General features: G+C 38.2%; 2 protein-coding genes across 4 annotated transcripts in view; both read right to left on the minus strand.

The window, feature by feature from the left end:
* The window catches only part of LOC110540127 (amine sulfotransferase-like), a 139,132-nt gene that overhangs the window by 113,184 nt on the left and 3,921 nt on the right, over positions 1–22,027 (minus strand). The window lies entirely within an intron of this gene.
* The window catches only part of LOC132649571 (amine sulfotransferase-like), a 46,989-nt gene that overhangs the window by 21,051 nt on the left and 3,911 nt on the right, over positions 1–22,027 (minus strand). For 2 of the 3 annotated variants that reach the window (XM_060373649.1, XM_060373647.1), the window contains exons 2-4: positions 13,622–13,773; positions 2,045–2,253; positions 525–651 (exon numbers count right to left, since the gene is read on the minus strand). In XM_060373649.1, coding sequence (XP_060229632.1) covers positions 525–651; positions 2,045–2,253; positions 13,622–13,763 — 478 coding nt within the window. In that variant the 5' untranslated portion in view covers positions 13,764–13,773. The remainder of the gene's footprint in view (positions 1–524; positions 652–2,044; positions 2,254–13,621; positions 13,774–22,027) is intronic. The other variant, XM_060373648.1, reaches the window with a different exon arrangement.

A 22,027-nucleotide genomic window follows, 5' to 3' on the forward strand; every position in this document is an offset into this window, starting at 1 on the left:
AGCATGTCTCTGTTTCTCCCATCCTACAAGATTTCTGAACAGCAGTGTTTCCTTTCTACAATGAAACAGACCCTGAATATGATAACAAAAATGTTTGGGATCCTGATTCCACATATTCCACATTCCATATGCCTCTTTCATTAATCCATTATAATTCCATTCTCAAGAACTATATGAAATATTCCTCAGCTTCCCTTCAAGTTCTTGTCATGGAGAGCACACCTGCATCCTGAACTTTATTGCTATGATTCTTCCTACTCCATTAGCTAGAAAAAAAAGTGGTTAAAGTATTTGTAAATATGGTCTTGCTTAAATATTGTCTAAATAATTCAGTGTTGCAAAACTGACAACCCTCAAATCATCCAAACATGGCAGAAAAACCACTGGCATCACATTTAGTTCATTCAAATTACTTATTGCTCTTTAATTGTCCCCTCCACCTCTTGGATATAGGTTCTGTACATTGAGATGGTATAAATGCCATCTCTACTTTTTAGACAAGTAAGAGGGATAAATGTTTTTACCTTTACCATCTAGAAATTTTTCCAGAAAATGTTCTATGGTATCGGTAGGTTCAAAGGTTAACACCCAATTTGAAAAATAGAAATATGAGATCAAAACATCTTTGGGATTTCTGTAAACATAAAGAATCTGCAGAAAAAAAACACAAAGCTACGTTAGTAATTCTAGGTTCCCCTTTTAAGTTTTGATTAATTATACGATAATTTATTTTCCAAAGAAATCAGTGTTTTCAGTCAGGTAATATTTATGAAAGTGTAGCTGGTTATCAACTTGTTTCATGCTATAAAAAGTAAAGGACTATTTTCATTTACATAGTATTCCATACATGCACAAGAATGCAGGTCAGCTTCACTAGAAATTATATTATTTGTAATGTTGATAAATATAGTAAACACATTTTCCTAAAGGATACAGCAAATGACATTCATTGAGTTTTCTAAGCCATTTGATATGCAGTCAAGGTAGTGCTGAAAATAATGGAAAACAAAGAAAAATGAACCACTATCTTGGTACAAACAAAAATAATATCCACATTTAAAAGGAAAATTCTCTCATACTATTATGAATAGTAACTAACACATGTATTAAGAATATTAGACCAAAATAAAAATAAATATATTTTTAGTCTTAAACCAAGGAAATAGTTCTTAAATAAGGTATTGTTATTTTTGCTTTGTTAGGTATGTTTGTATATATGTACATATATATATATATATATATATATATATATATGGGCTTTTTTAAGAAAGGACTTAATTTTGGGAGGGTAGGTATAGAAAAGAATCTGGCAGTATTTGGAAAAGAATGGAATATGGTAAAAATACATTTATTTTAAAATGTGTTTTAAGTAATAAAAATATAATAAAAAGAAATGAGGTAAATAATGAATTTATATTTTAAAAAGTCAGTATTTGATGATACTAAAGTTAAGAGTGTTACAAATTGAATTAAACCACAACATTACACAAAATTCTAAATCATAAGAAAAGCCACTAGTAAAGGTACATCAGAATCCACTAATGAAAGAATTCAAATCAGTAGGAAAATTATACTAAAGTTACAATAATGAAAAGCAAGACCAATGGTAGAGCCCTTTCACAGAATTATAAATGATCATGCTCAATAAATATCAAATATGTCTTGTCTCATTATTGAGCACATATATGCAATTTAAGAACAATGTGAAATACTGTCAAATAACTGTCATGTTGACAAATATTTAAATATGATGCATCAATTTACTAGAGGAAAAGTAAGGATTCATCCTTTGCTGGTTTCAGCAATAATGATTATCCACTTTCTTCAGAAATACAGCCCCTCCTCTGTAAGTTGAGTAACTCTCGTACTTGTGACTCTATACTTCCAGATGTGGATTCTAGGGAAGCTGCTGGAAGAATGCCCAGGAGACAAACTCAACAACGTTCAGATCACTGCACCATCACAGCACAAAGACTGAAGTAGTTATGCTATTCAATAATTAAGATACTTTATCTATTTAAAAAGAAAAAGTTCTATGACATACTTTAGCCTTTTTGCTCTTGAGACCTTTTGGTACTAAGTAATATGGAAGGTGGGAAGAAAAGATGCGAGGTGATGGCATATTGACATAGTCTAGATCCACAATATTGTACTCCAAGAAAATTGTTTTATCAGATGTTTGGATATTTTCAGTGCCATTCCGTTGACCCTCAAAATAAATCAAGAGAAGGAGATGCTGAGTCCAGAAGGTACCTGTAAAAATAGATAACAATCCTCTTTTGAATCCTAATGTAGGTTTAAGGAATAAGTATGTACAGTAATACCATCCATCATAATGTCTGATGCTTTTTTTAATACTTCATTTAATTAACAAACAAATGTAGTTTTGCCTTATTTTTATCTGTGTTTAGGAATGATTAGAACAAACATAATCAAAGGTCCTGAGTTAGATTTTTAATTATATAGGGATTTTGTTGTTGTTGCTGTTCTAATTTCTTGATAGTGAGTACAAAAATTATTCTTCTAGATTTTCTGTTCCAAGGAAAGTCTTTTTGGAGTCCTTTAAACTTCTCATGGACAGATACTATTTGTGGATATTAATAGATATGATATCATTATACCCCACATATACACACTGTGCTAAAATCTCATCAGAATGAGTAACAAAAATATAGTATTATATTTTTAGTGATGGTGATGATGCCTAGAGCCTTATGGGTCATTTCTTCTTGGTCTTCATAAACATATTTATTTAAGTTATTCAGTGCCCTTTTACTGTGCATTGCAGGCAGTACTATTTATCACTAAGACTTTCTTAGAAATTTGCTATAACGGAATTGAAAAACATTCAGTTTTCTTTCCTTCCTTCTTTCTTAATTCCAACCCAACGTTTCCATGTCCCCAAGAATGGATTATAAATACATTGTAGGGAAAAAAGATGTCAAAGTTTTCAGTTTTGGTGTTGATGAACACAGTGAAAATATTTGGGAAATACATATGAATACTCAAACACGTTTTCACTTCAAACCAGTCTAGGTGTGATCAAATGTCATGGTACTAATGTTTGGCCTATTTCTTAATGATGATTCAAAATGATAAGTCTGTGCATATTTTTCCTTAAGCATTCACTCTCATTATTCTGAGAAAGTGATAATAGTGAATTTAATGAAAGGGCCCCTTAAATTTTGAAATAACCATTCTTGGGAAGATGTCACAGACTCCAGAGATGTAGCAAGGAATATAACATATCCTATGGCCCATCATACACCCTCATCATTATTCTAGCCCTCATCCAGAACATCCAGTACCAGTGAGCAATTCTCCAGTGATAACTTTGTGTGTGTATGATTTGGGATTACTCTGATAAGTCTTTTTTTGCAATTTATTCATTATACATCTTGATTGAGGCCCCATTCCTCAACTCATCCCAGTCTCAACTTTCCTACCTCTTTCTCCTTTCTTTTGCCTACTGAAAAGGGGGACTTCTCCTCATCTGCCATCTTTCCATAGCTTATCAAGTCTCACCAGGACTGCCTGGATCCTAGCCTGGAAAGGCTGCCTCACCAGGATCAAGTGATCAAACAGTAAGCAATTGAGTTCATGACAGAAGCAGACCATGCTCCCCTTACTCGGATGCCCACATGGAGACTGAACTGCCTGTCGGCTACATCTGAACAGGGGTCTGGGTCTTCTCCATGTATCGTCCTTGGTTGGGGCATCAGTCTCTGCAGGACCCGCTGGTTCAGGTTTTTAGCTTTATTGGTCTCCTTGTGGGGCTCCTTCTTCCATAAGATTCCCTGCACTCTGTCCAAAGTTTGGCTGTGAGTCTTAGCATCTGCTTCCACTCCCTGGATAGCCATTCTAAAAGCTATAGATATAAAGAAGCTAAACAAGGAGGGCCCTTGGGAGGATGTTTAAATCTCATTCAGAATGGCAAACAAGATAGACACCTGAACTGGTGGAAGAGAGAGAACAGGATGGGAGCCTAATATAGAGGAACCAGAAAAAACACTTCCCAACAGGGGATCAAAGAAGATAAGGGGTTATTTAAGGCACCAAACCAAGGGAATGAAAGAATGAAGAGCTTGGTTTACCCTTTTCTCTTATTGCCATGACTTAAGATACGTTGACAATGCAGACCACAGCCAGAACATACCTCATGTTACAGTGTGTGAATGTACAACATCTAAAATAAAATTGATCCCAGGTCCATAAAGTGAAAATTTTCCTAAAATATTTCTATAAGGCTTTGATGTGGTTACACACTGGAAACAAAGTTAATTTCATCAAATTTTTCTAATAGGAACTGTCAGAGCACTGCAATAGGTGATGATTGGTGAAAAGTAACCCTCTAAAAGAAAATCCACACAAATGAGAAGGTTATGATATTGCTGTTCCGTAAGTGTAAAACAAAACTAAACAAAAACAAAAGCCTCTATTTGTGACCAAGGTCTTTTTTTTTTTACAATAAACCAATATTTATGAACCTGCCAAAGTTTAACTTGTCAGTAAATACAAACACAAACTATTTTTCAACTTTTGACAACTAAGGCCTTAAGAACTAGTTCTATAGTATGACAGAATGCTTCCTCATGGAGTCTTATAGTTCTGTGATATATGAAAGCATACCAGAAGTGGACAGCAAGGCAGGACTTGTAGTGAAAAATACATTTATTTTTATAGAAAGATATTTTACTGTAGCAGGCTTGCATGTGGATGTGTCTGTTTTGTATTGTCTATCTGCTGTGCATATATATGTGTAGCAGGTGTGTTTGTGTGTGAAATTGTGTAGTGTATATAGATTTCTACATGTACATGCTCATATGTGATTGCAGGCCTGTGTGTATGTAGTGGACAGAGTACTCTTGCCTTCACCATGGTTGAGAAGTGCTTGTTTTCTGAGTATGCAATCCAACTGCCTCATGAACTTCTGGGGATTCTCCTATCTCTACATACCACCATACCATAGAAGAGCCAAGATTATAGACGCAGATTAACACATCTGGCCTACATATCTTTAAGTATTCTCAACTCACTTCTTCATATTTATAAGGCAAAGACAATCATTTTGCTCATTGAGCATCACTTCAGCCTTGATAAGAAATTTATAGTCAAAACATACACAATACTATTGTCTGAAATGTCACATATTTGTTTATTATAATACGTAATTATATTTTTTAATTTTTCTACATATTTTTGGCTGTCCTCCTCAAAACAGCTGACTCACTGAGATCCTCAGCTCAAAGCTAACTGCCTGGGTTCTGCAGCCAGCAGGACATCATGACATCCCCAGCAACCCCCAAAATGGATGGATACTCCAATTCATCAGAAGCACAAGAAAATTACTTTAAAGCTATGCTTACCCAATTATGTGAGGCTCATAAAGAGGAAACAAACAATTCTCTCAGGGCAATGGCCATGCAAATTCAGACAGTTAAAGATGAAATGAACAAATCTATCAAAGATTTCACTAGTCAACTGGAGGCAAAGAAAGAGAAAATGGACAAAATTCTTAAAGAAACACAGGCAAATATGGCTAAACAAGTAGAGGCACAAGTAGAGATACAATTAGTGACATATAGAGAGTAAATGAACAAGAAAAAAAAATAGAGACCATGGTAGAGAGACAGGAATCCGCATTTAAACATATGAAGGAAATGGTGCAAGGCATGAGAACAGAATTAGAATCAATAGAGAAAACAGAAATGGAGAAAAGCCTGGAGCTGGAAAACTTGAAGAAAAGATCAGGAACCACAAAAGTAAGCATCACGAACAGAATACAAGAGATGGAAGAGAGAATTTATGGAGCTGAAGATACACTTGCAGAAATAGAAACTTCTCTCAAATAAAAAGTAAAAATCAGGAAAAAAAATCCCAAAGACAAAATATCAAAGAAAGCAAGGACGCCATGAAAAGACAAAATTTAAGAATAATGGGAATGAATGAAAAAGAAGACTCCAGGCTCCAAGGTCCAGAAAATATTTTCAAGAAAATCATAGAAAAAAATTTTCCCAACTTGAAGAAAAAGATGCCCATAAATATGCAAGAGGCCTATAGAACACCAAATAGGCTAGACCAGAAAAGAAAAACATCACGTCACATCATAGTCAAAACACTAAATCTACAGAACAAAGGAAAAAGCAGCAAGGGAAAAAGGCCAAGTAACATATGAAGGTAGACCTATCAGAATCACACCAGACTTCTCATTAGAAACTATGCAACCCAGCAGGACCTGGGGAGGTGTCATGCAGACTCTAAGAGACCACAGATGCCAACCCAGACTACTATGCCCTGCAAAGCTTTCAATCAATATAGGTGGAGAAAACAAAACATTCCATGACAAAACTAAATTTATGCAATATCTACACAGCAAACCAGCCCTACAGAAGATACTAGAAGGAAAACTCCAATCCAATGAAAACAACTTCACCCAAGAAAAAATAGCATATAGATAATATCCAAACAAAAATGAAAAGGAAAACAAGCAATGGAACACAGTAAGACCACCGACTCCAATATGAAAGGAACTAACGTTCATTGGTCACTATTATTTATCAACATCAATGGCCTCAACATTCCAATAAAAAGACACAGACTAACAGAATGGGTGCGGAAACAGGATCTAACATTCTGCTGCATCAAAGAAATGCACCTCTGCACAAAGACAAACACTACTTCAGAGTAAAGGGCTGGAAAAATGTCTTTCAAGCAAACAGACCCAAAAAACAAGCTGGGGTAGCAATCCTAATGTCTAATAAAATAGACTTTCAACTAAAACTAATCAAAAAATATGCAGAGGGGCACCACATTCTCATCAAAGGAAAAATCAACTGAGAGAACATCACAATTCTGAACATCTATGCCCCAAATACAAGAGCACCTACATTCATAAGGGAAACATTATTAAAACTCAATACACACATCGATTCCAACAACTTAATAGTGGGAGACTTCAACACTCCACTTTCACCAAGGGACAGATCATATAGACAGAAGCCTAATGAAGAAATAAAGGCACTTAAAGAGGTCCTAAATCAAAGTGGACCTAATAGATGTCTACAGAACTTTCAACCCATACTCAAAAGAGTATACCTTCTTTTCAGCACCTCATGGAACCTTCTCCAAAATAGACCATATAGTTGGTCACAAAGGAAGCCTCAACAGATACGATTGAAATAATCCCCTGTATTCTAGCTGAGCACCATGGTCTATAGCTGCACCTCAACAACAATGGAATTAGACAAAAGCCTACAAGCACGTGGAAACTGAACAACTTGCTGCTCAATGACAGCTGGGTTAAGGAAGAAATAAAGAAAGACATTAAAGACTTCCTAGAATTCAATGAAAATGAAGGTACAACACACCCTAATTTATGGGACACAATGAAATCAGTGCTCAGAGGAAAATTCATAGCACTAAGTGCCTTCAAGAAGAAATTTGTGACATCTCATGCAGGCAACTTAATGGCCCAACTGAAAGTCATAGGGAAAAAAAAAAGCAATGCACCTAAGAGTAGCAGATGGCTGGAAATAATCAAACTCAGGGCTGAGATCAATCAAGTAGAAACAAATAGAACTATTCAAAGAATCAATGAAACCAAGAGCTGGTTCTTAGAGAAAATCAACAAGATAGACAAACCTTTAGCCAAACGAAATAAAAGGCAGAGAGAAAATATCCAAATCAGCAAAATCAGAAATGAAAAGGGGCACATAACTACAGACACTGAGGAAATCCAAACAATCATTAGGTGTTACTACAAAAGCCTATATACCACAAATTTTAAAATCTAAAAGAAATGGACAATTTTCTAGATAGAGTCCATCTACCAAAATTACCACGTGATCATCTCCTTAGATGCTGAAAAAGCATTTGACAAAGTCCAACACCCATTCATGTTTAAAGTCTTGGAGAGATCAGGGATACAAGGCACATACCTAATCATGGTAAAGGCAATATACAGCAAGCCTATAGCCAACATCAAACTCAATGGAGAGAAACTTAAATCAATCTCACTGAAATCAGAGACAAGATAAGGCTGCCCACTCTCTCCATAATTCCTCAACATAGTACTAGAAGTCCTAGCTAAAACAATAAGACAGTTGAAGGAGATCAAGGGGATACAAATCAGAAAGGAAGAGGTCAAAGTGTCACTATTCGCAGATGATATGATAGTATACATGAGGGAACCCAAAAATTCAACCGGAGAACTCCTTCAGCTGATAAACACCTTCAGCAAAGTAGCTGGATACAAAATCAACTCAAAAAAATCAGAAGCCCTGCTTCAACGGCTGTAAAGGCCTGAATGATCATGGCTGCATCACACTGTTGTGAGACTCTAATCTTGCATATATACCACAGGCAAACCAAGGAGACCAACACCAGAAGGCCTGCTAACGCTCCCATGCCCGCCCATTCCTTCAGATGATTCATGGCTGCAGCAATCCATGTTGATAATCCTGTGGCTAGTCCTGTGTCCACTCTGGTAGAATTTACTGTGACAATGGCCACTCTCAGCTGCTCCATCGTAGTATCGAATTCTCCAGTCCAATTACCTAAAATATAGCTAGACAATTGTTTAGACAGATTTGCAGGACATTCTCCCCAAGCATGGTTGGATACCATAAAAAGCTAATACGCTCAGGATGCAAGGTTAAGCACTGCACTCAGGGTCAGCCGCTTTGGACCCAGAGAAGAGCATGTCTGATTGCATGCGGGTTGATGCCCCAGGTCCCGCCTCTGAGAAAAAGGTATCAGACGGGTCTGATGCTCTTTGGGTGGATGACACCTAAATGAACATCAGTACAAAGTCCCAATTTATTTCTAATATCAGAGATCAGACCTCTACTCTTGCCTGATGCGTCTAAAACAAAAAGGGGGAACTGTAGAGAGCTGCGGAAGGCTATGCCTTAAAGATGGAGCTGGTTTCCGCCTTCCACCTTCCCGATGGTGAGTGCTCTCTGCCACGAACAATTCCACATTTGGCTAAGGCTGAGGATCTGGCTTGCTTCCATATATGTGGACCTATCTGCATTGCCCACGTGGCATGCCTGGGTTGGCTACCCAGAGGCTATTTAAGCTGTGGGCTGGCTTTCCCCAGGGTCCGAGGTTTGTTCAAGGTTTCTGAATAAACTGCATTGAAAAAAAAATCAGAAGCCCTTCTGTATACCAAAGACAAAAGGGCCAAGGAAAAAATCAGGGAAACAACACCCTTCACAATAGCCACTAATAACATAAAATACCTTGGGGTGACTTTAACTAAGCAGGTGAAAGACCTCTTTGAAAAAAACTTTTAAGTCTCTGAAGAAAGAAATTGAAGAAGATATCAGAAGATGGAAAGATCTTCCCTGCTCATGGATTGGTAGGATTAACATTTTGAAAATGGCCATCCTGCCAAAAGCAATCTACAGATTCAACGCAATTCCCATCAAAATACCAATTCAGTTCTTTTTTTTAATTTGATTTAATTTTCTTAATTACACTTTATTCATTTTATATACCCCCATAAGCCCCTCCCTCCTGGTCCCACCCTCCCTCCCCTCTCTTCACGAATATCCCTCCCCAGGTCTACTGATAAGGGAGGTCCTCCTCTCCTTCCTTCTGATTTTAGTCTATCAGATCACATCAGGAGTGGCTGCATTGTCTTCCTCTGTGGCCTGGTAAGGCCGCTCTCCTCTCAGGGGGAGATGATCAAAGAGCAGGCCAATCAGATTATCTCAAAGGCAGTCTCTCTTCCCATTACTATGTAACCCACATGGACACTAAACTGCTATGGGCTGCATCTGTGCAGGGGTACCAGGTTATCTCCATGAATGGTACTTGGTTGGAGTATGAGACTCTGGGAAGACCCCTGTGTTCAAATTTTCTGGTTCTGTTGCTCTCCTGGTGGGGTTCCTATCCTCTCCAGATCTTACTATTTCCCACTTCTTAAATAAGATTCCATGCACTCTGCCCAACAGTTGACCATAAGCCTCAGCATCTGCTTTGATAGGCTGCAGGGCAGAGCCTTTCAGAGGCCATCTGTGGCAGGATTCTAGGTTGTTTCCTGTTTTCATCTTCTGATGTCCATTCTCTTTACCTTTCAAGATGGGGATTTAGCTTTTTAGTCAGGGTTCTCTCACTTGATTAGTTTTTTAGATGTACAGATTTTAGTAGGTTTATCCTATGTTATAAGTCTATATGAGTGAGTATATATAATGTGTATCTTTCTGCTTCTGGAATACCTTACTCAGGATGATCCTTTCCATGTCCCACCATTTACCTGCAAATTTCATGATTTCCTTATTTTTCATTGCAGAGTAATACTCCATTGTATAGATGTACCACAATTTCTGCATCCATTCTTCAGTTGAGGGGCATCTGGGCTGTTTCCAGCTTCTGGCTATTACAAATAAAGCTGCTACAAACATGGTTGAGCAACTGTCCTTATTGTTTGAAGATCCAGCCATACCACTCCTAGGCATATAATCCAACTCAGTTCTTTACAGACCTTGAAAGAAAGATTCTCACTTTCATATGGAGAAAAAAAATCTCCAAAATGATCCGGTACAAGAACAGATTATCTGGGGGGTATCTCCATCCCAGTTCTCAAGCTGCACTACAGAGCAATAGTAAAAAACTGTATAGTATTGGCATAGATACAGAAAAAAGGATCAATGGAACCGAATAGAAGACACAGAAATAAACCCACACATCTATGAATACTTGATTTTTGACAAAGAATCCAAAATCATTCAATGGAAAAAAGACAGCATCTTCAACAAATGGTGCTGGTCCAACTGGATGTCTACATGCAGTAAAATGAAAATAGATCCATATTTAACACCCTGCACAAAACTAAAGTCCAAATGGATTAAAGACCTCAACATAAAGCCAGATACACTAAATTGTGCAGAAGAAAAAATGGGGAAGAGCCTAGAACTCATTGGCACAGGAGATAACTTCCTGAACAGAACACCAACAGCACAGGTTCTAACAGCAACAATCAATAAATAGGACCTCATGAAACTGAAAAGCTTCTGTCAAGCAAAAGATATTGTCGACAGAACAAAATGAGAGTGTACAGACGGGGAAAGTATCTTCACCAACCCTGTATCTGACAGAGGGCTGATATCCAGCATATATAAAGAACTAAAGAAGTTAAAAAGCAACAAACCAAGTAATCCAATTAAAAAATAGGGTATGGAACTAAACAGAATTCTCTGTAGAGGAATATAGAATGGCAGAGAAACACTGAAAGAAAATGCTCAAACTCATTAGCCATCAGGGAAATGCAAATCAAAACAACCCTGAGATTTCACCTTACACCCATCAGAATGGCTAAGATGAATAACTCAAGTGACAACACATGCTGAAGAGTTTGTGGAGAAAGGGGAACACTTCTCCATTGCTGGTGGTAATATAAACTTGTACAACCACTTTGGGAGTCAATATGGTGCTTTCTCAGACAATTAGGAATAGTGCTTCCTCAAGACCCAGCTATACCACTCCTAGGTATATACCCAAAATTTGCTCAAGTACATAACAAGGACATTTGCTCAGCCATGAATGTAGCAGCTTTATTTGTAATAGCCAGAACTTGGAAACAACCCAGATGTCCTTCAATGGAGGAATAGATACGAAAATTGTGATATTTTTACACAATGGAATACTACTCTACAATCAAAAACAAAGAAATCATTACAATTGCAGACAGATGGTGGGATTTAGAAAAGATCATTCTGAGTGAGGTATCCCAGAAGGAGAAAGATACACATGGTATATACTCACTCATAAAGTCCTATAAGATATGATAAACATAATGAAATCTACACACCTAAAGAAGATAATCAAGAAAGTGGACACAGGCGAAGATGATCAATCCTCATTTAGAAAGACAAATGGGATGTGCATTTAAGGTATGACAGGAATCTACTGCAAAAGGCATTTGAAAGAATCTAACTAGCAGTGTTTCAAAGCAGACATTAAGACTCAAAACCAAACCCTCGGCAGAGTGCAGGGAATCATATGAAAGAAGGGGAGTTAGTATGATATGGAAAGGATAGGAGCTCTACAAGGACCAAATATATCCGGGCACAGGGTCTTTTCTGAGACTGACACTCAACCAAGGACCATCTATGGATATAACCTAGAACTTCTGCTCGGATGTGGCCCATGGTTGCTCAGTAACCAAATAGTTTTCTAAAGTAAGGGGAACAAGGACTATTTCTAACAGGATCTCAAGGTCAGGCTCCTTGACTCCCCCCACCTCCAGGGGATGATCAGTCCTGTTAGGTCACAGAGGAGGACTCTACAGCCAGCCCTGAAGATACCTGATAAAACAGGGTCAAATGAAAGGGGAGGAGGTCCTTCCCTATCAGTGGACTTGGAAAGGGGCAGGGAGGAGACCAGGGAGGGAGTGTGGGATTGAGGAGGGAATGAGGGAGCGGGATACAGCGGGGACACAGAGTTAACAAAATGTAACTAAAAAGAAAAATAAAATTTAAAAAAAAAAAGAAAGACAAATGGGAGGTGCATTGGACATAGGAGAAAACAAGCAACAGGACAGGAGCCTATGGCATAGGGCCCCTGAAATACTCGACCTAGCAGTGTATCAAAGCAGATACTAAGACTCATAACCAAACCTTTGGCAGAGTGTAGGGAATCATATGAAAGAAGGGGGAGTTAGTATGACTTGGAAAGGATAGGAGCTCCACAAGGACCAAATATATCTGGGCACAGGCGTCTTTTCTGAGACTGACACTCCAACAAGGAGTATGTATTGGTATAACCTAGAACCTCTGCTTGGATGAAGCCCGTGATAGCTCAGGAACCAATTGGTTTCCCCTCTTAAGGGGAACAGGGACTATTTCTGACAGGAACTCAATGGCAGGCTCTTTGACCTCCCCACTCCCCAAGGGAGGAGCAGTCTGCTAGGCCACAGAGAAGGACTGTGCAGCCAGTCCTGAAGATGCCTGATAAAACAGGGTCAGATGAAAGGGGAGGAGGTCCTCCCCAATCAGGGGACTTGGAAAGGGATGGGTAGGGAGATAAGGGAGGGAGGGGTTGGAAGGGAATGAGGGAGTGGGATATAGTTGGGATACAGAGTTAATAAAATATAACTAATAATAAAAAAAGAAAAAAAGAAAATTCATGTGTACTTATGCATGTGTATTTCTGTGTATGTGTTTGTGTTGGCATGTGTGTGTGCTTCTTAAACTGTGTGAAGTACACCGAAATTCTTTGAAATATTTTTAAAGTTCACGATATGTGGTAGAAAACTCATCTTAAAAAATGAAGCATTTGCATTCAGAAGAAAAGGTTTCTGTATGTGCCATTCCAGTCCACCAGAGTGAACAGGTCAGAGCCGACCAAATGTTGGCTCTTGGCTGTATGCTGCACATCTCATTTCTTTGACATTCCTACTCAGCATCAGAATGTATAGTATATGCATTGATGGTAGATTTCTGTCCTATAGATTGAGTTTCATTTATATTTTATCTGATCATAAATTGTTATGTAAATGTAGGTTTCTGCAAATATTATGTAAATGCTCTTGGTGAGTGGACAAGAACCAATTTCACACACACAAGAATAACATAAAGGGGACATTATTAGCACATGGCCTATTCCTGGCATTTACCAGATTTTGGATAGGTGATGAGGAAGACATCATCATCTCGAATTTCAACATCTTCCATCTTTTCTAACTCCTCAGTGTTCACCAATTTTTTGATAAAATTAAATCCTTTAAAATTTAACAAATATTCATTTGTATTGTGCATAATTATTCACCTAGAAGAAAAAAATATGCAATTAATTTCATTGTGAAGTATTATACAATACTGAATAATAATTACTGAGAGGTCAATATGCATGAAAAACTAAATATCTTTTCATAATTTTTATTTTTTATATTTATCAGATGTTATTTACTTTGTATCCCAGCAGTAGTCCCCACGCTCAATCCCTCCCAATCCTACCTTCCCTCATCTCCTCCCTACTCCTTTCCAAGTCCACTAATAGTGGAAGAACTCCTCCCCTTCCATCTGACCCTACCTTATCAGGTATCTTCAGGACTGGCTACAATGTCCTCCTCTGTGGCCTAGCAAAGGTCATCCTCCCTCCATGGCGCAGTGGGGCATGAGGTCAAAGAGCCAGCCATTGAGTTCATGTCAGAGACAGTCCCTCTTCCCCTTACTAGGGAACAAAGTTGAATACTGAGCTACCATGGGCTACACTGAGCAGGGGCTGTAGGTTATATCCTTATTTAAATATCTTAGGTGTATATTTACTCTGACAAATATATAGTGAATGACATAGATTTCGTTATATAAATATCATAATACTTCAATGATGTGACTTTTAAATCACCTTGTTAAATATGAGGAAACAAAGAGTAAATTGTTAAGTATACATTCCTATAATTACATTGGGAAGGGTTATCACAAGTCTCAACATACAAATGAGAAAATGCAGCTACACAGAGGTCAACAAAACTATCCAAGTTTGCTCAGCTAGCCACCCTCAGGGGATTTCATAACAATTTGGAGAAAGTGTCCATGTATATATTCAAGAATATTTTGTATTTTTATTAGCACCTTGTTTTTATTCTAGCAAAAATAAGAAACTCTTTAGGTTTGCTATTGGTATGTGATGTACAGTTTGAATAACCTGGACTCTATGAGTGAGGGTTCCCTGAGTTACTACTGAGTGGCTCCCTGAAATTAGTAATACCAGTGTATGTGCTTCTGAAAGATTACACACTTATACCTAAAAGGTCTGGTCTGAAACTTGTCATGATTTTCATTTCCAACCAAAGAACCTAACATCAGAATGTAATTTAAGTCTAAGTTATAAATGAACTCAAAATGTAAAGCAAACAATCTCAGGATATGTCTGATATTCTCAAAGTTTTATCAAGCCAAATATCTCTACCAGATCTGTAAGAGAATGCTCTCCTTAAAAGTCGTGGTGAGAGAAGTTCCCCATTGCCAAACTCATTCTATAAAGCCACAGTCACCATGAACTAGGTTTACTTGTAAGTACCTAAACCACACAAAGACTCAACAAGGAAATAACTTCAAATCATTTTCACTCATGAGCATCATTATAAAAATATTAAATAAAATACTCTCAAACCAAATCCAAGAACACAACAAATTCATCATTCACCATGATCAAGTAGGCCAAGGATGGTTCCACATATGAAAATCCATCATGATAATCCATTACCTAAACCAACTCAAAAAATCATATAATATATTTCATTAGATGCATAAAAACATCATTTTGACAAAACAAAACAAGACAAAGCAACAACAACAAAAAAAAACACACAGAGCTATGGACACCTGATTTTTGACAAAGATGCCAAAACCATACAATGGAAAAAAAGACAGCATATTCAAGAAATGGTGCTGTTCTGACTGGATATCTAAATGTAGAAAAATGCAAATAGAGCCATACTTATCATCCTGTACAAAATTATAGTCCAAGTGGATTAAGACCTCAACATAAAACCAGACAAACTAAACCTGTTAGAAGAAAAAGTGGGGAAGATCCTTGAAGTCACTAACACGAGAGACTGCGTGCTGAACAGAACACCAAGAGCACAAGCTCTAAGATCAACAATCAAAACATAGGACCTCATGAAAATGAAAACTTCTGTAAAACAAAGAACACTGTCATCAGAATAAAATGACAGCCCACAGACTGGGAAAGGATCTTCACCAACCCTATATCTGACAGAGGGCTACTATTGCGAATATATAAAGAATTCAAGAAGTTAAAAAGCAACAAATCAAGTAATCCAATTAAAAAATGGGGTACAGAGATAAATAGAGAATTCTCAGTAGAGGAATATCGAATGACAGAGAAACACTTAAAGAAATGCTCAAGGTCCATAATCATCAGGAAAATGAAAATCAAAAGGACTCTGAGATTTCAACTTATACCCATCAGAATGGCTAAGATCAAAAACTCAAGTGACAACACATGGTGGAGAGGATGTAGAGAAAGGGGAACCCTCCTCCATTGCTGGTGAGAATGTAAACTTGTACAACAACTTTGGAAATCAATCTAGCACTTTTTCAGAAAATTAGGACTAGTGCTACCTCAAGATCCAGCTATGCCACTCCTAGGCATAGATCCCACTTATAGACATTTCCTCAACCATGTTCATAACACCTTTATTAGTAATAGCCAGAATCTGGAAACAACCCAGATATCCCTCAATAAAAGAATGGAAACAGACATTGTGGAACATTTAAACAATGAAATACTACTCAGCAATAAAAAACAATGAAGTCAAGAAATTTGCATGCATGGTGGGAACTAGAAAAGACCATCCTGAGTGAGGTATCCCAGAAGCTGAAAGACACACATGGAATATAATCATTTAAAACTGGATATTAGACATGTAATATAGGATAAACATACTAAAATCTCTACACCTAAAGAAGCTAAGCAAGAAGGAGAATCCTGGATAAGATCCTAAATCTTCATTCAGAAAGGCAAACAAGATAGACATTAGAAGAGAGAAAAAACAGGGAACAGAACAAGAACCTACCACAGAGGGCCTCTGAAAGAATCTACCCAGCAGGGTATCAAAGCAGATGCTGAGGCTCATAACCAAACTTTGGAGAGAGTGCAGGGAAACTTATGAAAGAAGGGGGAGCTAATAAAAACTGCAGAGAACTGGAGCTCTACAAGGAGAACAACAAAACCAACATATCTGGGCCCAGGGGACTTTTGTGAGACTGATATTTCAAACAATGTCTATTCATGGAGAAAACATAGAACCCCTGCACAGATGGGCTACCATGGCAGCTAAGTCTCCAAGTGGGTTCCCTAGTAATGGGAACAGGGACTGTCTGTGACATGAACTCAGTGGCTCCCTCTTTGATCACCTCTCCTTGAGAAGGTGGGCAGCCTTACCAGACCACAGAGGAAAACAATGCAGCCAGTCCTGATGAGACCTGATAGGCAAGGGTCAGAGGGAAGTAGAAGAAGATCTCTTCTAACAGTGAACTGTTTCAGAGGCATGGGAGAAGAAGAGAAAGGGAAGACAAGATTGAGGAGCAAGGGAGGTGGCTACAGCTGGGCTACAAAGTGAATAAATGGTAATAAATAAAAATAAATTTAAAAAGATCTTCAAGCAGAGAGACACCTGTACTGGTCAGAACAATTAAATCTCTCCTACTCACCAAGCACAGAAAACAGAACTATGATAGAACTATCAATCTACTCACTTAAGATAAGATGAGTAATTAACTGTAAATTAATTGATACCAGAAAATCTTGTCTATTTGATCAGTGAATATTTTCACCTCATACATGCTATAGCTCAAACTGGTAAGCTATAAACATGTAGATGGAAACAACAACAACAACAAAAACAAACAAACAAAAAAAAAAAACAAAAGACAATATTTTTCGGGGCAAAAAAAAAAAGAATTACTCAACATCCTTAGTAATCAGGGAAAGGAAAATCAAAATGACCCTGACATTCCAACTCACATCTGTTTGAAAGGCTAAGATCAAAATCTCAAGAGAAAACCCATGCTCACAAGGGTTGGGAGAAAGGAGAAGATTCCTCCAATGCTGGTGGGAGTAGGAACTTGTACAACTACTTTGGAAATCAGTCTTGTGCTTTCTTATAAAATTGAGAATAGCTTTACCTCAACACCCAGATATATCTCTGCTGCATAAATACCCAAATGACACTCCACCATACAACAAAAACACTTGCTCAACTGTGCTCATAGCAGCTTTATTCACAGTAGCCAGAATCTGGACACAACCATGATGTCCCTCAATGAAAGAATGGATAAAGTAACTATGGCATGTTTACACAATGGAATACTACTCAGCTATTTTAAAAGTTAAGAAATTTGGAGACAAGTGTATGGAACTAGAAAAGATCATCTGGCTGGCATGAGGTAAGCCAGACCAGAAAGACATACATGGTATTTACTCACCTAAAAGTGGAATTTAGCCATATAGTACAGGATAAGCATTCTACCCAAAGAAGATAAATAACATAAAGGATCCAAGGGAGGCCACAGAAATCTCACTCAGAAGAGGAGATAGAATAGACAGAGATAGTAGATGGAGAGAGGGAACAAGGTGGGAAAGGGGTCACTAAAAGTTAAGAGGAAGGAGATCAGATCTGGGAAGAGTGAGGTCGAGAGGACAGAAGACCTGGAGAGAAAATAGAAACTGAGGGTGGGTGTATCTCTGTTACAATCTGGAAACCTAAATCAGGGTATCTTCCTGGGAGGATATAAGGGGGACTCAAGCAGAGACTCCTCGTAGCAGAGGCCATAGAGAATGAAGAGGACATCCTCTAAGCAGAGTAGTTCCAAAGCCCAGAGATAAGAACACCAAACTTCCCACAAAAACATCCACACAAAATTTACCCTGCTTATAAGATGTGCAAGGATAAAGACAGCAGATAGAGGAGAGATTGAGGGAATGCCCAACCAAAGCTTGGCCTAACCAAAGACTCACTCTATTGGAGAGTCTCAGTCCTTGACCCTATAAAGAACACTCTGCCAAGCTTGCAGATAAAAGCTTGTCAGAGTTGCCTCTGAGAGGTTCTACCCAACAGCACCTCAAAAGAGATGCCAAGACTCCCTGCCAAGCATTGGTTGATGCCTAGAGAGTCTTGAGAAATTGGGAGGAAAAAGAAAAGGACCTGGAGGTGACAGGAGCTCCACAAGAAGAACAGCTGAGTCAACACTCCAGGGCCTAAAGGGGTTTGTTGGGACACAAGCATCATCCAAGGACCATGCATGAACTGTACCTAGACACCCTATAAAGATTTAGCAGATGGGGAAAATAGGCTTCATGTGGGTCCACTAGTAAGGAAAGGGAAGACTGCATCAGACTCATTTGCCAGCATTTGGTCACTTCCCCCTGGCAGGACTGACTTAATAGACCACTGGGAAGAGGACAAGCTCAGTTTTGATGCAACTTAATGAGCTGGGGTAGATGAGAAAGGGAACTCCCCTTTTCACAGAAAAATGGGAGGGGGAGGGAAGGTGTGAAAGTGAGGCTGGGAGTATAGGAAGGATGGGGCTACAAGAAGGACATAAAGTGAATAAAATTTTATGTTACCAAGAAATTCAATTAGGCAAAAATCTAAAAATATGGTGTTGACTAAATTACATTTTTAACAGCCATTGGTCATTGATCTCTCTCAAAAATCAATGAAATAAAGGTGACAATAAAAGATTCAGACTAACAAAATGGATGTATAAACAAGACCCAACAATCTGTTGCATGAAAGAAACACACCCAGTCTTTGCTTTGGGGACAGCCTTTCTGTCTGTGATGGCAAGTAGGGGGACATAACCACAGACACTGAAGAAATCCAAACAATAATTAGGTCTTACTTCCAAAGTCTATGTGCCACAAAATTTGAAAATCTAAATGAAATGGACAATTTTCTAGACCGAGTCTACATGCCAAAGCTGAATCAAGACCAGGTAAACAAATTAAATAGTCTTATATCCCCTAAGGTAATAGAAACTGTCATCAAAAGTCTACCATGCAAAAAAAAAAGCCCAGGGCCAGATGGTTTCAAAGCAGAATTCAACCAGACCTTCAAAGAAGAGCTAACACCAATACTCTTCGAACTATTCCACAAAATAGAAACAGAAGGAACACTACCAAACTCATTCTATGAAGCCATAGTCACCTAAAGCTAACAAAGCCCGAACAAAGTAACAGAATTTCAGGCCAATCTCCCTTATGAACATTGATGCAAAAATACTCAACAAACTACTTGCAAACCGAATCCTAGAACACATCAAAGATATCATCCACTATGACCAAGTAGGCTTCATCCCAGGCATGCAGGGGTGGTTCAATATACAGAAATCCATCACTGTAACCCACAACATCAACAAACTGAAGCAAGCCTACAGCCAACATCAAACTCAATGGAGAGAAAATTAAAACATTCCCACTGAAATCAGGGACAAGGCAAGGCTGTCCATTCTCTCCATATCTCTTCAACATTGTTCTTGAAGTCCTAGCTAGAGCAATAAGACAATTGAAGGAGATCAAGGGGATACAGATTGGAAAGGAAGAAGTCAAAGTATCACTGTTTGCAGATAATATGATAGTATATCTGAGTGACACCAAAAATTCTACCAGAGAACTCCTACAGCTGATAAACACCTTCAGCAAATTGGATGGATAAAAAATCAACTCAAAAAAATCAGAAGCCCTCCTGTATACAAAAGACAAGAGAGCCGAGAAAGAAATTACGGAAAGAACACCATTCACAATAGCCACTAACCACATCAAGTACCTTGTTGTGAACCTAAACAAGCAAGTCAAAGACTTGTATGAAAAAAATTTCCACTCTCTGAAGAAAACATTAGAAGAAGATATCAGAAGATGGAAAGATCTCCCATGCTCATGGCTTGGCAGGATTAACATAGCAAAAATGGCAATCTTACCAAAAGCAATCTACAGATTCAATGCAATTTTCATGAAATTGCCAACACAATTCTTTACATACCTGGAAAGAAAAATTCTCACCTTCATATGGAACAACAAGAAACCCAGAATTGCTAAAACAATTCTCTACAGAAAAAGATATTCAGGAGGTATCTCCATCCCTGATCTCAAGCTGAACTATAAAGCACCAATAATAAAAACTGCATAGTACTGACATAGAAACAGACTGGTGGATCAAGGAAATCAAATAGAAGATGTTGACATAAATCCATACACTAATGGACACCTGATTTTTTACAAAGATGCCAAAACCATTCAATGGAAAAAAAAAGAGCATCTTCAACAAATGGTGCTGGTCTAACTGGATGTCTACATGTAGAAAAATACAAGTAGATGCATACTTATCACACTGCAAAAAAACTAAAGTCCAAATGGATCAAAGACCTCAACATAAAACCAGACTCACTAAAACGCTTAGAAGAAGCAGTGGGGAAGAGCTTTGAACTCATTGGCACAGGAGACAACTTCCTGAACAGAAGACCAACAGAACAGGCTCTAAGAGCAACAATCAATAAATGGGACCTCATGAAGCTGAAAAGCTTTTGTCAAGCAAAAGACACTGTTCTCAGAACAAAATGATAGCGTACAGACTGGGAAAGGATCTTCACCAACCCTATATCTGACAGAGGACTAATATCCAGTATATATAAGAATTAAAGAGGTTAAACAGCAAAAAAATCAAGTAATCCAGTTAAAAAATGGGGTACAGAACTAAACAGTGAATTCTCTGCAGAAGAATATCGAATGGCAGATAAAAAGTTAAAGAAATGCTCAAACTCATTAGCCATCAGGGAAATGCAAATCAAAATGACACTAAGATTTCACCTTACATCCATCAGAATGGCTAAGATCAAAAACTCAAGAGACAACACATGCTGGAGGTTGTGGAGAAAGGGGAACCCTCCTCCACTGCTGGTGGCAAGGTAAACTTGTACAACCACTCTGGAAAACAATCTGGCGCTTTCTCAGATAACTAGGTATAGCGCTTCCTCAAGATCCAGCTATACCACTCCTGGGCATATATCCAAAAGAGTCTCAAGTACACAATGAGGACATTTGCAAAACCATGTTTGTAGCAGCCTTATTTGTAATAGGCAGAAGCTGGAAACAGCCCAGATGCCCCTCAGTGGAGGAATGGATGCACAAATTGTGTTATATTTACACTATGGAATATTACTCAGCAATAAAAAACAAGGAAATCATGAAATTTGCAGGTAAATGGTGGGATATGGAAAAGATCATCCTGAGTGAGCTATCCCAGAAGCAGAAAGACATACACGGTATATACTCACTCATATAGACATATAATACAATATAAACCTACTAAAATCTGTACTCCTAAAGAAACTAATCAAGAGGAAGGACTCAGATCACATCAGGAGTGGCTGCATTGCCATCTTCTGTGGCCTGGTATAAGGCTGCTCCCCACTCCGGGGTAGGTGATCAAAGAGCAGGCCAATCAGATTATGTCAGAGGCAGTCCCTCTTCCCATTACTATGTAACCCACTTGGAC

This window comes from Meriones unguiculatus, chromosome 20, assembly GCF_030254825.1.
Source record: "Meriones unguiculatus strain TT.TT164.6M chromosome 20, Bangor_MerUng_6.1, whole genome shotgun sequence".
NCBI classification, from domain to species: Eukaryota; Metazoa; Chordata; class Mammalia; order Rodentia; family Muridae; genus Meriones; species Meriones unguiculatus.